General features: G+C 42.5%; 1 protein-coding gene across 1 annotated transcript in view; it reads left to right on the top strand.

Moving 5' to 3' along the window:
- STK4 (serine/threonine kinase 4) overlaps positions 1 to 15,307 on the top strand; it is a 46,903-nt gene extending 31,596 nt beyond the window's left edge. The window contains exon 11 of the mRNA XM_062504913.1: positions 12,257 to 15,307. Within this exon, the coding sequence (XP_062360897.1) occupies positions 12,257 to 12,415 (159 nt within the window). The 3' untranslated portion in view covers positions 12,416 to 15,307. The remainder of the gene's footprint in view (positions 1 to 12,256) is intronic.
- The last annotated feature ends 201 nt before the right edge of the window (positions 15,308 to 15,508 follow it).

The raw sequence follows: 15,508 nt of genomic DNA, 5'->3' as shown, positions 1-15,508 counted from the left end.
CTTACTTTGAACATAAAGTGAATTTATTTGCTGGAGCATTCATCAGTTTGAGAGATAAAGCCAGATCTGGGTGGCTGATTGATATCTCTGTCCAGGCCCTGTGGAAGTAGGGCAGATTCCTAGTTGGGAAGAAAAAAAACTTGAGATACTTGTTTCTGCTGTGCTGGATCTAAAGTAAAGATTTCTTTTTTATTGGGAGAATAAGAAAGAAAAAATGGGGGAGAGCATTAAGGCTACAATTTTTTTGTTGCTGTTAGAGGGAGGGAAACAAGGTTGAATAAAAGGACTGTTTTTCTAACAACAGGAGCAGTTCAGGATAGGCAATTATTAACTTTCAAAACCTGAATTGTACCCCCATGGTATCTCCTGCTTATTGAGGGGGATCTTGAAGTGTATTACCTAGATGGAGTTCCACTGTGAAGTATGATTTACAAAAAGAGACAGGTTTTTCTGATCTTTTATTCATTGGTTTTAAATGTCACCTGTCTTGATTCATAACACTGACATTCCTTGAATGGATTTCCTTTTTTTTTTTTTACTCTTCAGCCATCTGCCAGGAATTTTTAAAGCTCTGTTAATTGTTTATTTCTCTCTTAAGCATTACCTTTCCAGCATATTTAGTAATGTTCTTCCCAGAAAATATTTTTAACTTGTGACATCTTTATTAAGGACAAATGGTTCATTTTGTCATCATGTAGTCAAACAGTCTTTTTAAAAATAAGCCCAGGAGCAGCTTGCTTCTCTATTTTATTGTTTAAGTGGTCTTGAATCTTCTGTAACATTTGCATGAGGAAAACACTGTGAACCTCACTTGCAAACTTCATAGTTCATGGCTGTGTCAAACTACCAGTGTGATTCACAGCAAGTTCTGTGTACGTAGGTTTTATAAACCTTTCCAAATTCCCTTTATAACAACAACAACAACAACAAAAGAATATACCACATTTGGTTTTAAAATTTGTTAGCAATATTTAAAATTGAAAAAGGTACTTCAGAGATGTGTCTCTGCTGGGGAAGAATAGATTCCTGCTCTCTTCCATTTGGTAACAGGGTCATTGCTCACCACCTGCTTTCACTTTGGTGCAAACTGACATTGATTGCAAAGCACTTACTGCCACAACGTGCTGTCAAATTCTCATTTTTTGCTATATTTTTGTATATAGCAGGCCTTCTGTGACATGAGGCTTTTAGATGAAACTTGCAGTGAGTGGGAAGTAAAATGAGTTGCTGTAGTTTGTTGCTTAGGTCATAGCCCTTAATGGAGACTGAAATAATGTAACCTGAAATCGACTTCATATCAGAGTTACTCAGACTTGTAAATTCAACATCCTGGACTATCTTGGAGGCCCCTTACCTACTGTAGATTTAATCTGCTAAGACATTGACTGAAAGTTTTGCAGATGAACTAAGTGACTAAAAGAAGTTCATCCTGGGTCTGTGATTATTGGGTTTGTTCACTGCTGCTGCATGGTTAAGGTCAGGCTGCAACATGCATTTCTGCTTTGGGAGAAAGGGGAGAGGAATTGAAGGTGTGATGCTGGAAAAATACTCTCTGACCATACTGAATTCCTCAGAAAACCTGTTTGAGCCTTGTTATGCCTTGAGATCTGTTTTCAGGACTGGATGTGTTCTTGGCACAGCATCTCCCTTAAAGAAAGAACACTGCTGCTGAAACGAGATCTCTTTGAAATGCTTCTGAAATCTTCTTCCAGCTCATCTGTCAGTGCAAATGTTTGTAAAGGGTAATGTAGCTTAAAAAGACAAGCTTGTCCAGGTTTTTCTCATCTGTAGCAAAAAGGGCTCCTTTTGGAGACTCTGCATGCAGGGTCTATCACTGCTGCTCTGGATTTCCTCTTGGGGGATGGAATCTGGACCAGCTGGAAAAGCCAGGGGTGAAGCCTCCATCAGACCTCTGTGAACACTTTCCAGTGGGCAGGGTCTCATCTGGACAAATGCCTGAAATTATCAACTGTGAGAGGAGCAAAGTTATCTCAGCTCTGACTGCTGGACCTGGTGCGTCTGACCCTGTGCAGCCTCTTCTTGTGTTCCTTTAAAACCTGCAGAAACATCGAGGCATTGCTTATTGGTGTGTGTGTGTAACCTCTGGGTGTCTTAGATCAGATATTGGGGTGAAATCCTTCCCTGTGAGGGTGGGCAGGCCCTGGCACAGGGTGCCCAGAGCAGCTGTGGCTGCCCCTGGATCCCTGGCAGTGCCCAAGGCCAGGTTGGACACTGGGGCTGGGAGCAGCCTGGGACAGTGGAAGGTGTCCCTGTGCATGGCAGGGGTGGGATGGGATGATCTTTAGGGTCCCTTTCAACCCAAACCATTTTATAATTCATAATCAAAGCTTTGACCTTCAGGAAGAGGGAGAAAAAGCAGTTTAATACATATAGACTGATAGAGTCAGAAAGGAATATTATTCAGAAATGAAGTGTTTAATTCCTTCTTTTGTGTCATGCCATCATGTAGGATCATTATAAATGGATACCCAAATAATAGTGGACAGCTGGGGAAACCTTTCATAGTGAATTGTGCAGGTTAATTTGAGATGGATTTTGTGGAGATGGTTCACTTGGGGACTGTCCCAAAAAATATTTGCCTCTTAAATATTAAATACATGCCCCTGGTTTTAAAGACAGCTGCAGGGACATGCAGCTATTCATTTTTACAGAATGTCCTAGAAATCTCTGTAATTCAGTCTTTCCTCAGAAAGCTTGTAATTCTCTCTCCTGTCTTCTTTGCCTTCAAGTTGCAGCTGTTTCTTCCTTTCCCTGAGTGAAACAGGGGAGGCAAAGCAGCATTGGACCATGGTTTTGTAATAAGTCTCACTTTTGGGTAGACCATGTGGGGTCTTCCTGAAAACAAACATTTTTCGTCAGCTCTTCTGGAGCTGGAACTAAAATGGGAGACTAAGACTCAAAAATGTTGAATAAAGTTTAATACTCTTTAAGATAAATAGGCCCAAGTTTTATGGCTGCTTGCCATGGATGATGTAGTGTTAAGGCTCTGAAACTCAAACTGTGTGTTTTAAGCCTTCACTGTGCCTTGCAGATTTGAGTGTGTGAAGTCTTCAGATATGTTAATGATACTTCTTACTCCACATCATTAATAAAGACTATATTCAAGTACTGATTTAGTGTTAATTAATTGGTTACTACTTTAGTTACCTTTGAGTTTCATACTGAGAAATGTTGTATGAATTAATCACTCTGAGTTCAGGTATTCTTACCTCTTCAGTTGTTCTGCTTTATTCAGGATAAGTCATCCTCAATGAAGAAATTAATTGTTAATCCTTCAGGAAGTAGAGCCCTTAGGAGCAAGGGAGAGAGGTGTGAAGGGTCCCTGGAATTGGAAGGAAGCTCCTTTTTGGACATATGTCCCCTTCCTAGAAGAAATTAGTTAAACTTTTCAGATTAGTAAAAAAATTCTGTTTGATTTAAAGGAATCAGCATTTTCTGACAGATTGCTCCTCTTAAAAAACCCCCACATTGTTCAGCTCTGTACTTTATAGCTGAGTTGTGCAGCTAGCCAGATCCTCATGGCCTAATGACATGATTTATTTTCTCATGTTCAGAGGTATTATTGTACTCTTACTTAAGAAAATTAAATCATAATCACTTAGGGAAGGAAAAAAACCCTGCTGTTTTTATTTAATCAAACCTCTGGCAAGCAAGTGCTTTCTAAAAGCAAACGGTACTCCTTTTTTGCACTTTTTTTTTTTTGCTTGCTTGTCCAGACAGGCTGACCTTTTAGCTTGGTTTGTAATTCAGTTACTGAAAAAAAGAACAGCAGTGAGATAACTTGTCTTTGTGGTTATAGGATTAGTCAGCCACTTTCTGAGTTCCTAAAGGATTTCAAGGTTTGGACTTCTCGAAGTTCAATGCTGCAGAATAACACTGACACAATTTGTCATTCCCTTTGTTTAGATTAAGTGTGTACAGTCCTTGGGATGATTTTGGAACTGAATGGGGCTATTCATACTCATAATTGACACTAAGGCTAAAAAAGGGAATTTAATCTTGGAGCTTAGAAGATTAAAATGGATTGCTCTTTTTTTAAAAAGCTTTATTTCTTTAATGACCACTCAGCACTGATATGAGTGAGCATACGTTTGGATGGGTTTTCTTCCTTAATACTTCAGGACAATGCTGAGAGTAGTAACAGCTTGCAGAGGTTCTATGGTTGTGCTGACTGTGACAGCAGAACTTCCCTGAGCCTTGTAAGGACTGCAGCAGGTTTTAGTGAAGTGCAGTTCTTGGCTGAGAGCAGCCCAGGGATGCCAGCACTGTTGATCCAGGCTGTGGTGTTCCCACAGTTCTGTCTGGGTGGCATGGGGGAATGGGATGTGTACTGTAATCCCCTGAAACTGGGAATTTCCTGATACCTTGCCAACAGCAAAGCTGCTCTCTGGTTCCTAAAGGCTTTTGAGGAATAGGGGAAAACTTCCCAGGTGTGAGAAGAGTGGGAAGGCAGAGGTGTCTCTGAGCTGCTGAGGAGCAGCTGTGTGTCCAGAGCGTGCATCTCTTCCAGAGCAGCCACAGGCATGGGCTGCTCAAGGTGGGGTTGGGAAAGGTCCTTGCTGAACCAGCAGGATCAAACATCATGGGTGCACATGGAGCCTGAAATAAGATCCAGTGGAGCAGCAAAGCTGTGGCAATTCTTGCTGGAGAGGAGCAGTGGCCTCAGCAGCCACTGGTGAGACTCCACCAGTGCTGGAACAGAGGGGCAGCTGAGATCTGTGCCTGCCTGGGAGAAGCCTTGCTGAGGTACAGGGTGCCAGGCTGGACAGGGGGCTCCTGGCAGCTGCCATTCCTGCAGAGGCAGTTTCCAGTGCAGACATGATCTTCCCAGTGTGTCTGGCAGGGAGGAGGATGGCACACAGAAATTCTGTAGGGATAGTACAAGTCCCGTGGTCTGGTGTTGTGGACCTTTATTTTAATCAAGTAAGCAGAGCTACATGGAAAATTAACTGGAATCCTTACTAGCATCATAACAAGAAGGTGCTTCACTTTCAGTAGCTCCACATCTGTGCCAGTGAGGTAGAGCCATCCCAAACACTTCACTTGAGAGGCCCTGGGTCTCCTGTGATACAACTCTCTGTTAAGATGCACTTTTCCAGTTCAGCTGGGAATCAAATGCTGAGTATGTGGTAGTGTCCATCTTTTCTTCCACAAAAGTGATGCTGTGATTTCGTTTAAATATTTACCTGGCTTAGGCTCACTTGACCCCTATGTCATCTGATGATCTCATTGAAAGTGTTGTTTCTTTGTGGAAAGCCATCTGCTATTCAGGTGAGGTGTGCATTGATCACAGCTCCTGTTCTCTTTCTTTGGGCAGTTGGAGCTGCAGTGATGTTTTGGCTGCTGCTGGATGCTGCAGCCCATGATGTGTTTTGCCAGTACATTGCCTAAATAATTAAGGTGTGTTAAAAGCAGAAGCTTGTGCTGCTGAGACTTATTTTTCAAATCTTTTGAAAGATTAATATCTGTATTTTTAATCTTGCATGAAATTCCACAATGAGTACATTTCATCCACTGCTTTCATAACAGTGGGAAACTTCACTGACACGCTGATGCTAAAAAGGAGGAAAATCAAGATAATTAGTGCTTGTGTAGGCATAAGGGCTTGTTCTGATTTACTGCAGCCTCTCTGTAGCATGGCTACTTGACAGACCTGTGAAGTTGTAGGGACCTGATGGATGAGGAAAAATGGTCAGAAAGTGCCAGTAGGTCCTTGTGTCCTTTGCATTTGTCAGCTTAAAGTGAATAAATAGTTAATGCCTGCTCATACATTACATCAAGGCTTCCTTGTGCTGGAAACGTAAACGAGAACAAGGCACTTAATTTTTAGAGCAGTGATTGAAAGTATGCCAAGTGGTATTGAGGCAGCATTTCAGGAAAAATGCTATGGGAAAGGATGGCATGCTATTCCAGCACCAATTTATATCACCATCTTCAAGATCTAAAGTCTGGAGCACTGCTTAGCGTGAGAAATTACCTTCTACATTTAATTTTGGCCAGAGAAATTGAGGACTTTTTTTTCTGTTTTTAAAAGAAGTGTGTATTACTTTTGAGTAATGAGTGTCCTCAGAGTGTATTTGATATGAGCATTTAATGGATACCTCCTTTAACCAGTCTTTCAAGTTACAGAAAGCTAATTCCAGGATAATCTCAGCTCTTACACTTGTCAGAGCTCACATTCATGGATCCCTGAGTTCTGACACCCCTCCCTGGCTTGTGGTCTCTGTAGCACCACTGCACTCCTGGGTGCTGCAGGCTGAGCTCTGCCCCAGGGTGGTTCTACAAACAGAACAGAAGTGGCATCTGATGGGAGAGCTCCTCCCAAAAATAAAACTCGGTTTGTGGAGGTGATAGAAGAAAAGCTCAGGTGGATACAAAGCAAACTGATCTGCAGGGTTCTGGAGAAGGAAGTGTGAGTGTGCCCTTGGTTTTATCAGCAGGGAAGCATCTTGATAGCCTTGGTGATAGCCAAGGTCAAGTGAAGCAAGAGTTTAATTATTCTCTTCTGTAAAGAGCCTCCCTTCCTCAAGGACACCTGAACATTTAATTGAACTTGTAGGAATTGTTTTATACTTGTCTCTGATATCTAGCCACATCTGCTGTCAAGTGTGATCATCAACAGCCTCCCCTGAGGGCCTTTCACACAATTGTAGTCCCAGTTGGTTGTTCTGGTTTTGTTTTTCCAAGGTAGACTGTTGTTACTGTATTACTGTGGTAATACTTTTCATTATCTCTAACAGCAAATTCCTATTTGGCATTTAATGTTTAGTATGGCTTGGGTAACCTGATTTGGGTAAAACCCCTTCTCAAGCCACATTTAGAGTTTGCCCATCTAAATACATGTGAAAAATTGATGGGTTGTGCTCCCTGCTGATGGGATTGATGAGTTTTGTGGGGGGCTTTGATCTCTGGGTATGCAGTCCAGAACTGGTAGATTGCAGCATAAAACTAGGCTTAAAAGGAAGCTATAACAATAAAAGCTATGCTAAATAGACAATTAATTTGTTTTTCCTTACCTCCCATCTAGCTCGTATCTTTTCTACTAAGAATTTATTTCCCTGTGTAGCGTGGGAAGCTGCAATTTTATTACTTCTGTATTTTAGTCTTCAAACTCCCACTGCCCCTTATGAAGTGATAATTGCCAAAGCCAGTTTTTCTAAAGGCTATATAAAACTTAAAAGTTTGACATCAAGTTATGTTGAGCAGTAAATGCCACCTGGAGTATCTGGGTGAAAGGCAGGCAGAGTGACTGCTGCAGCTGGGTGTTTTCTTTCTAAAAAGGCACAAGCTCTTGGTAACAGTGGGAGGATATTCAGAAAACACCCTGAGCATGTGGAAGGCAAGTGTTCAAACTCACAGGAATTTTGGTAGAGGAATATATCTAGAGGGCTAAGGAAGAAGAGAACAACTTCCTAATTTTATTAGTAGGATTGGTTGTAGTACTGAGACTTTAAAATATTCTCCTTCTGAAAAACTGTTCAAATGCTTTCACTATGAGGAAAGTAACTTCATCTCACCAGTGTCATACATATTCCAGTTTTGTTCCAGAAGTCAGGGTCCATCTGCACGTTTGAAAAGTGGTGGTAGAAAAAGTGCATCCACACCCAGGGGATGGAGGGTTCCTGTTTGGCACAACCTTAGAACTTCAAAGACAGTATTTAAAAGCAAAGCCCAGATAGCTTGAAACAGCCATGCAAAGAAAAGGCTTTGTGCTAAATGCAGGGATCAAATTCAGTGTCAGCAGTAAAAAGAAAATTTCAGGAGGAACATGTTTTCCACTTGCCCCAAGATAATATTTTTTGATTCCTGAGCAGTTATTGAGCTAGAGCTTGGCCAAAACTCTTTGTTGAGGGAGAAATGTGTGAAAGCTGCTGGGTAGCAGCTCATTTCAGTTTGATGCTGGTAATTCATGCAGCAGGGAGGTTTGGCTGGCAGTGGCTTTGCTGGAGGGGCAAATAAGAGTGATGGCTGAAGTGACTCAGGGGTTACTGGACAGCTGTATTTATGTCAGTAGTGCAGGCTGGTCCAGCAGGGGTGACCTTGTGCTGCTCAGGGACCAGAGAACGTGCCAAGCCCCAAACTGGTTTGGGATAATCTTAGACCTTGCTGTAGGCAAACCAGCACGGGTGCTCCTCAGTGTGAGAGCTGTGGCTACTAAGAGGACTGTGATAAATTATTTGCATCAGCTTCTAATTTTAAAAGTTTTCACCATTTGGGGTTTTTGTTTGGTTTTTGTGGGGACGGGGAAGAGGCTGAGTTAATTCTCTAGGCTTTGTGTTTTACAACAGATTTTTTTTGTTTTATGTGAAACAGAAATCTGGCATAGTCTGTTTAAAAATACCATTGGCAGGGTTTTGAGCTGTGTCCTGCTGAGAACAGAATGGCAGAGGTATAAAGTTCAGACCATGGTGTCCTTGAATAACGGAGCTGTGGCTGTATCTGCAGAGAGATTATATTTATTCCCCTTTTGCTGCTTAGGTTCATTTACATTCAGTGGAATATCATGTTCCTGTGACACTTATACCTGACTGCAAGAAATGCAGGTGGGTTCTTCCCCCCCCCCCCCCCCCCCCCCCCGTTTTTAAAATGCTGATTTGAAAGAACTGCAGCTCAGAAGCAGTTTGCTGAGTTGAACTTTATTCAGTGGGGTAGTTGTCTGCAAATCTGTCAGAATGCTGACGAAGGAATGTTGTGAATAGGTTACAAATCTTCTCCATGAGGAAGAAATTATATTTCAAATGATCTGTTCCTCATTTGTCCATCACTGCTGCATAGGCAGGGAAAGGCTGTAGGTTATGTCCTTCCAAAGGATATAATTATGTATGTCCTTCTGAATTATACAGTAGAAATCATCAGCATATTAAAACAAGATGTTGCTGTCAGTGGTGTCTGAATAAAACAAACAGCATCCAATGGCTATTGATGAGAGGCTTTCAGATGAACACTTCCACCTCTGTTTGTCTTCAGCTGCGCATTTTTACAGAGACTGTTCTCAAAACCTCAAGTGAAAATACAACAGTTAATCAAATGGTTAAAAACTAGCTTTCTCAATATACAAGCTTGCTGAAAGAGTTTCACTGTGCTGCCTCCTCACCATTTTAATAGATTTGTTTGACCAAACTTAGTACAAGTATTTTTTATTCCACCTTTATATTTGAAATAAGATTCCTTCCTTTAAAAGTTTGTTTTAGGTATTTGATCAGCATGGGCAAAAATAGATAGCTTTTACAGAGACAGTTAGACTTCTTAGAGCAGGAGAAGTGAGGAGAAGAATGGGACTGAGCCTGTGGCTAAAACCAGCTCTAATTGCAGCTGCTCAGCACTGAGACTTTACCCCGAGTACCCGTCTGTCATGAGATGCTGTCCTTGTCCTTCTTGTCTTATTTTGCTCCTGGCATTTCTCTAAGAGAATAATGTCAGTGTCCCAGGAGGGCAGAAACAGATATACTGGAGTCTAAAACTTCATTTCTGGGAGAAAGCCTGTCTGTGGCATTGCCTTACCATGAAATGCCAGACAGCAAAGTGAAATGGAGGCCATCACATTTTGAATAGTTTGGGTTTTTCTTTTCCTTCTAAAAATGTGTGTGGGTGGAAGGACAGTCTGAGCAATTGCCCAGGCCAGGTCCCTGGGCTCTTGTTGTCACAGGCTGAGGCACAGCAGGAGCAGAGGGCTGGGTGTCCCCTGCTCTGCCTGGCTCTTGTGGCTCTCACTACCCACTGGGGACCTCTCAGTCTCCCACCAGCTCATCTGGGCTCAGCAGTTGCCTCCTGGACCTTTCACCAGTGCTGCCCTTTGGCTTCTCCACCTCTTGCAGGAGCAGCGTGGCATTCACAGTGTGCCATTATTCCAGATGAAACCTGTGCCAGGTGTTCATCCTCACTGGCACAGCACTGCACGCAGGATGTTTCTGTGCCCCCACATTCCTGGGCCACATGGGCTTGCCTCCCTTCTTTCTCCCACCATCCCTGTTGTGTTTAACCCGTGATCAGGCTCTGTAAGCAGCCACTTTGCATCATGCAGGTTACCCACCTCCCCGCTGGTTCATATGAATATAAACCTGTGGGCTTTGCCCACTCCGGACTGAGCTGTGCTCCAGCAGCTTCCACACTGTTTAGCCATCTGTCCTGACAAGCACAGTCCCAAGAATTGTCAGAGCTGTTGTGTCTCTTGGCAGCTCTGACACTTTGCAGGAAGACTTTGTGTGTCGGTGTCCACGAAGGATGTCCCATGATGTTCAAGGACATCACTAGGGCAGTGTTTTCTTACTGGAGAGCCCATCACTGTGCATCTGCTCTGCCAGCTCAGGCACTTTGTTTCTGGCTCTAAACAGCACCCAGGCACTTCAGGAGGAATGCAGAGAAGGCTCAAAGGACATCCCTGGAAGATTGCAGCCCTAGGGCAATTTCTCACATCTAAAAGTTGGCTTAAGCCTTGAGCAAGGTGTTTTAGATTTGTTCCAATACTCTCTTTAGGCAGTCCAGCACTGTAGCTGCTTAGTATATGTGTTCAGTGCTTGGATTAATATTTTCTTCTGTTTTGCATTTTTATTTGACTTTTCAATTCCCTAGACTGTGAGGAAGTGGAATCCTGAATAATTACCTGCTCCTTAATAAGTTAGTGTGAAAAGGCAACTGGTGCCATGCATCAACTTAAACTGCTGCCTGTTAAAGTTGCATTAATGTGTATAAATAATATATATCTTTGTGGAGGAAGTGCTTTGTCTTTATAATGAACAGTTGCCTGATTGGAAAGGATGAAAGACTGTATACCCTGGGCAGAAAAGTTGTTTTATATGTGCCTGGATTATTAAAATGGATTTCTGATCTTGAAGCAGCAACTAGGAAAGATCTTGTTTAGCAGAATATCCTAACGAACTTCAAAAGACATTGTGAGAAATTAGGTAGCAGGTGACTTTGTGATTTAGGGACTGGTATCTCTTCCACCTCAGGAAAAGCCATCAGGAGTTCCATATCTTAGTTTTAAGGAGTGATGCAAACAGCCATTAAACATTCCTTTCTTGCCTTATAGTAAGCAGCAAACATTTCACTCCATGTTTCGGTTCAGAAACGGCTCGAAGAATAACCATGACAGCTGACTAATTAACAGCTAAGCTAGGACAGCCCCACTTGCATGAAAATAAAGATAAATCACTTAATTATGACATTTGTTGAAAGCAAAAAAAAAAAAATTGACAGTTCTTTGTGCACAAGAAAAAACCCTAATCATTTTGCATATTCTTAGCATCCACAGCAGGTGCTTACTGATAGCAGGTGCTGCACAGTCATTTCTGTCCTGCTTGAGTGCCTGTAGAACAGTCTCTCCTGTGGTCACTTTGTCTTGGATGGGGAGAGGACTGGTGCTTAAGTAAACATTTGAAGCACTTCCAGTGTCCATATTTTTAACATTATACTAAAATCCTGTCTGTTGCACCAGTTATAATATTACAACATTATATAAAGGCTGCAGCTGTGGACAATCTAGACAGTCCCAAGCCACACTTGGCATCTGTAATCACAGAGCAAAACTTTACTGTGCCAGTTCTCAGCAAATTGGCGCAGACAAAACAGCCAGTTATACAAAGGTCAGGGAAAGGGAGCTTGTCCAGATGAGCCTGACATCTTCACGTGTACAGGAAAATACAAATTTTACTTGCATATTTTATCAGTACAAGGCTGACCCAAAGTGACTTGGTGGTATGTGTTTGTGCTCTGGGATTCCTGGTGTAGCAGAGTCTGAATTCCTCACCATTACTGAGATTCAGCCTGATTGTACACAATTGCCTTTTTTTTTTCACATGAAGCTTTTGTCAATTATATGTTTCTCTTCCTGTTCCGTATGTCTCCTTTTGTCATTTAGCATAAGGAGGTTTAGTTGCGAGGAAAGGGGAGGAGAAGAGAACTTTGCTTTCCTTCCATCTCAGTGCAGCATTTCTGTCCTAAGCCTGCAAAATGAAGCATTAGAAAAGCAACTCCATGGGGGAAACATTTCACTGGTTGGTTGTGTGCTCACAGTGCCAGTAACCAGAGCATGTAATGTACCTGTGAAGTGAGCAGAAGCACTATCCTGAGGCTCACACCACTCTCACTGAGAGCAGCAGCCTGGAGCAGAACTCTTGGTGTCTTTCCCTGCTGGAAGATGCGCCGTGGCCATCAGAGGAGCGGCAGCATCCCTGCAGGTGTGTGGGTGGTGGCTGCACTGATGCCAGTGTCTGTTCCTCTTTTGTCTCCCTGCTAGCTGAAGACTTGGAGCGTGGATGAGCTTCAGAAGAGGCTGTCTGCCCTGGACCCCATGATGGAGCAGGAGATCGAGGAGATCCGCCAGAAGTACCAGTCCAAGCGGCAGCCGATCCTCGACGCCATCGAGGCCAAGAAGAGGCGGCAGCAGAACTTCTGAGCCACTGGTACAACCTTCTTCCATCCTCAAACAATCAGCCCCTTGCTTTTATGACTACTGAACTGATTGATTTCTACTGAAATATGCTAGCAAAATAGAGGGCAATACTTCTGCTCGTTTATTTTTCCATAGCACCTTTGTGAGCTCAGGTTCCTGAGTGTATGTTTTAATGTTAGACGTATATTTAAAACATCATTCCAAAAGAGTTCTGTTACTGTTTTTAGGAGGATTGTTTTTAAACCAGAAAAACCGAATAGAAATAGGATGACAAAAGCTGGCTCACTCTCTTTTCAACTGAACTTTCGGGAGTCTATTTTGGTTTAAGTTAATGCAGATTGTTGTCTGTAACAGCTGATTCTTTTGTGGGGTTTTTGTTTTTGTTTTCCTCTGTGAATGCACAGACTCATTTTCAAGCTGTTAGCTGTTTCTACTGTTAAGGTACTGATAAGTTTTAGGTCACTGAAGAGAGCAGGTGAGAACATGTACAAACTGTTCCAGCCTTTTGAAAGAAACTTAAATCTCAGTTTTTAAAAAGCCTGTAATAAGCCCCATGCCTTACACTGTGTGCTTTAAGCAAGTGTGTTTTCTTCAAGACCTCTGTTTTGTCCTCGTTTTGTGTACTTCATGAATTTATACAAGTAGATAAAGCATGTTGTGCCTCCATAAGAAATTACATTCTGTAATTTAAAATCCACACTCACATAAAACCAAAAGCCAGTCAGTGATCTGATACCCCTTTGTCTGTCTGTTTGGAAATGCCCTTCAGGGAGACCCTGTTGAAAATGGAGTGCTGGGAAAAGGAAACAGTGTTTGAATGGGTGGAAGTTGTGTGAACCTCTCTCAGGAATTAGATATTTCAGCTGTGTCTAAGTGGACTTAAAAATCTCCACAGCTTGTGAAATATTTTATAGGCTTCATTTCAAATTTACATCTTTTGGATGCTTGGATAAAAATTAGATTTCACAATCCTTCACATTTCTGCAAGGTTTTGCGCATCAGGAGAGTCAAACTGAAAGTAAAGATGTGAATTATCAAAGACGTACATTTATGGTAGTGGAGCAAAGGTGGAGCTGATCTGGATGAGAAGACAATTACCAATGTCCTGCTGGAAAAGGTTCAGTCTCTTCCAGTTCCTCTGGATGCTCTTGTGTTGGTTTTTTTAATATCCCTGCCCAGCATAGCTGAATCAACCACAGTGCCCCAAGAACACACAATCGCTGCGAGGACGGCGCAATCAGCTGACATCAGAGTGGAGAGTAACACAAAGCCTGTGTGCAGGGCACAGACTGAGCAATGCCTCTGCCCCCTGGGCTCTAACAGCACAGCTGTGTAGTTTTAGGTGTTGCTAGCATATGAGGGAGTGTTTGGGCAGAGCGAGTGTTTGTACCAATATTTTTTTATTTTGTTCTGATAGAGGGAACAGTTTCCACGTCGTGCTTCTGAGCTAGGCCTTGGTACATCACCTAGATGATTAAACAGCAGTGTCTCCTGAATCAAATGCTGCTACAGAGGTGATGTGTTTGTTTGATGTTTCTGTAGGGTCTTGTTTCCCCACTGGAGCAGGCTCTTGGCTGCTGCCCACAGTTCTGCTCCACAGCTGTGAAAGGAACCAAGCCATTCTTACCCTCTGCAGGGCTCGTTGCATCGGTTTGTCTCAGTTTGAAAATGCAGTGGGATCACAGCTGTCCCTGAGGAAAAGGGAGGCAGTAAGCAGTGTTTGTAGGGTGCTGCAGGAGGAGTACATCCTGGGATAGCCAGCTATCTGACAGCCCCAGGTGTTGGGAACATCAGGGCTCATACCGTGCTCATCTGGAATCTGTGCAATAGGCTTTGCCCTAACCATGTCTTCATGGTGAGCAATCTTCAGGAGCATCAAAGAAACTCCTCCAGCTTAGCAGGGAGTTCTCTGGTCAGTGTTGGATCTTGTGTAAGTCACTGGGATGGATCTGGCCCAGTACCTCTGGTGTGACAGACACAGAGATCTGTGACATGGAAAATTGTGCACTGCCTGTGTGGTGTGGATCAAGTCTGTTCTGCCAGAAGGATGTTTTTCCTCTGCACTGTATAGATAACTGTAGAGATCAAAGGGCATTAGAAACCCCAACTTTTAGGTGAAACACCACGGGGTGGTGTCTATTTACAGAATATGCAACCTGTGACTGCTGTAACTGAATGTAAGCACTCTTGAAATACTCTGCTTTGCTGACGTGACTGTCTTAAAATACAGCAAACAAACCAAAATAACTAAAACTGGTCCAATGGCTTAACTGTCTTTGAACCTTTCTTAAATGCTTGCTGTGGGTGAGACTTAATGATGTTTCTTGCACTTGGAGCTGTAATGCAGAGGAATTATTTTCTCCTTCACTGATTTTCAATTTGTTGGAGAACATATTTCCCTTTTTGGTCCCTTTGCAGAATGTCTGGGAGCACAGTACCTGTTCATTTCTCAAAGTCCTCCAAGCTATGACCAAGGCTGGTACCATAAGGGAAGGATGTTTTGACAGAGTTTTAAGAAAAAAAAAAAAACTTGCTTGATTGTAAAGCTGTATTTGTGTGCTCCTTGGGTCCATCTGCATTGTGGAAAGGGTTCTGGACAAACCATTCTCTTTGCTTTTAAAACTCAGAGATGCTGATGGTGCCAGTCAGGTGAGACTTACAAATGTGAAGTTTGTAGCTTTAACTTTTTTTGTAACAAAGAAATAAGCAACACTGGCATAAACTGCTGACTTGAAATGCTGTTTTGTAAGATCTGGCTGTTTGTATATAATAGTGTTGGGTCTTTAGTTTGTATATGTATGAAACAGTAACTTTTATTGCATTCCTCTCAGTTTGATACAGAAGATTTTGTTTGATCTTTCTCAAATATCTTGCCTTATTTGTTCAAAGGGGCAAATAAACTGTCCCTATCTGAAAGCATCAGTGTGGTGACTCATATTTCTGCATTACAATACTTTGGGGTGTTGTTGTTTACCAGGACAAGTTTTAACATGATGCACCTCTAGTCAGCCAATGTTATGCAACATTCTGGAGGAGAGTGCAAGCTTTCAGGAGCACAGGCAGTGAACATGTCAGACAGACATTTTAAAACGTTAC

The sequence above is a fragment of the Cinclus cinclus genome, chromosome 18, assembly GCF_963662255.1.
Source record: "Cinclus cinclus chromosome 18, bCinCin1.1, whole genome shotgun sequence".
NCBI classification, from domain to species: domain Eukaryota; kingdom Metazoa; phylum Chordata; class Aves; order Passeriformes; family Cinclidae; genus Cinclus; species Cinclus cinclus.
Note: the sequence above shows the minus strand (reverse complement) of the source record. Positions and strands in the feature narration are given on the sequence as shown.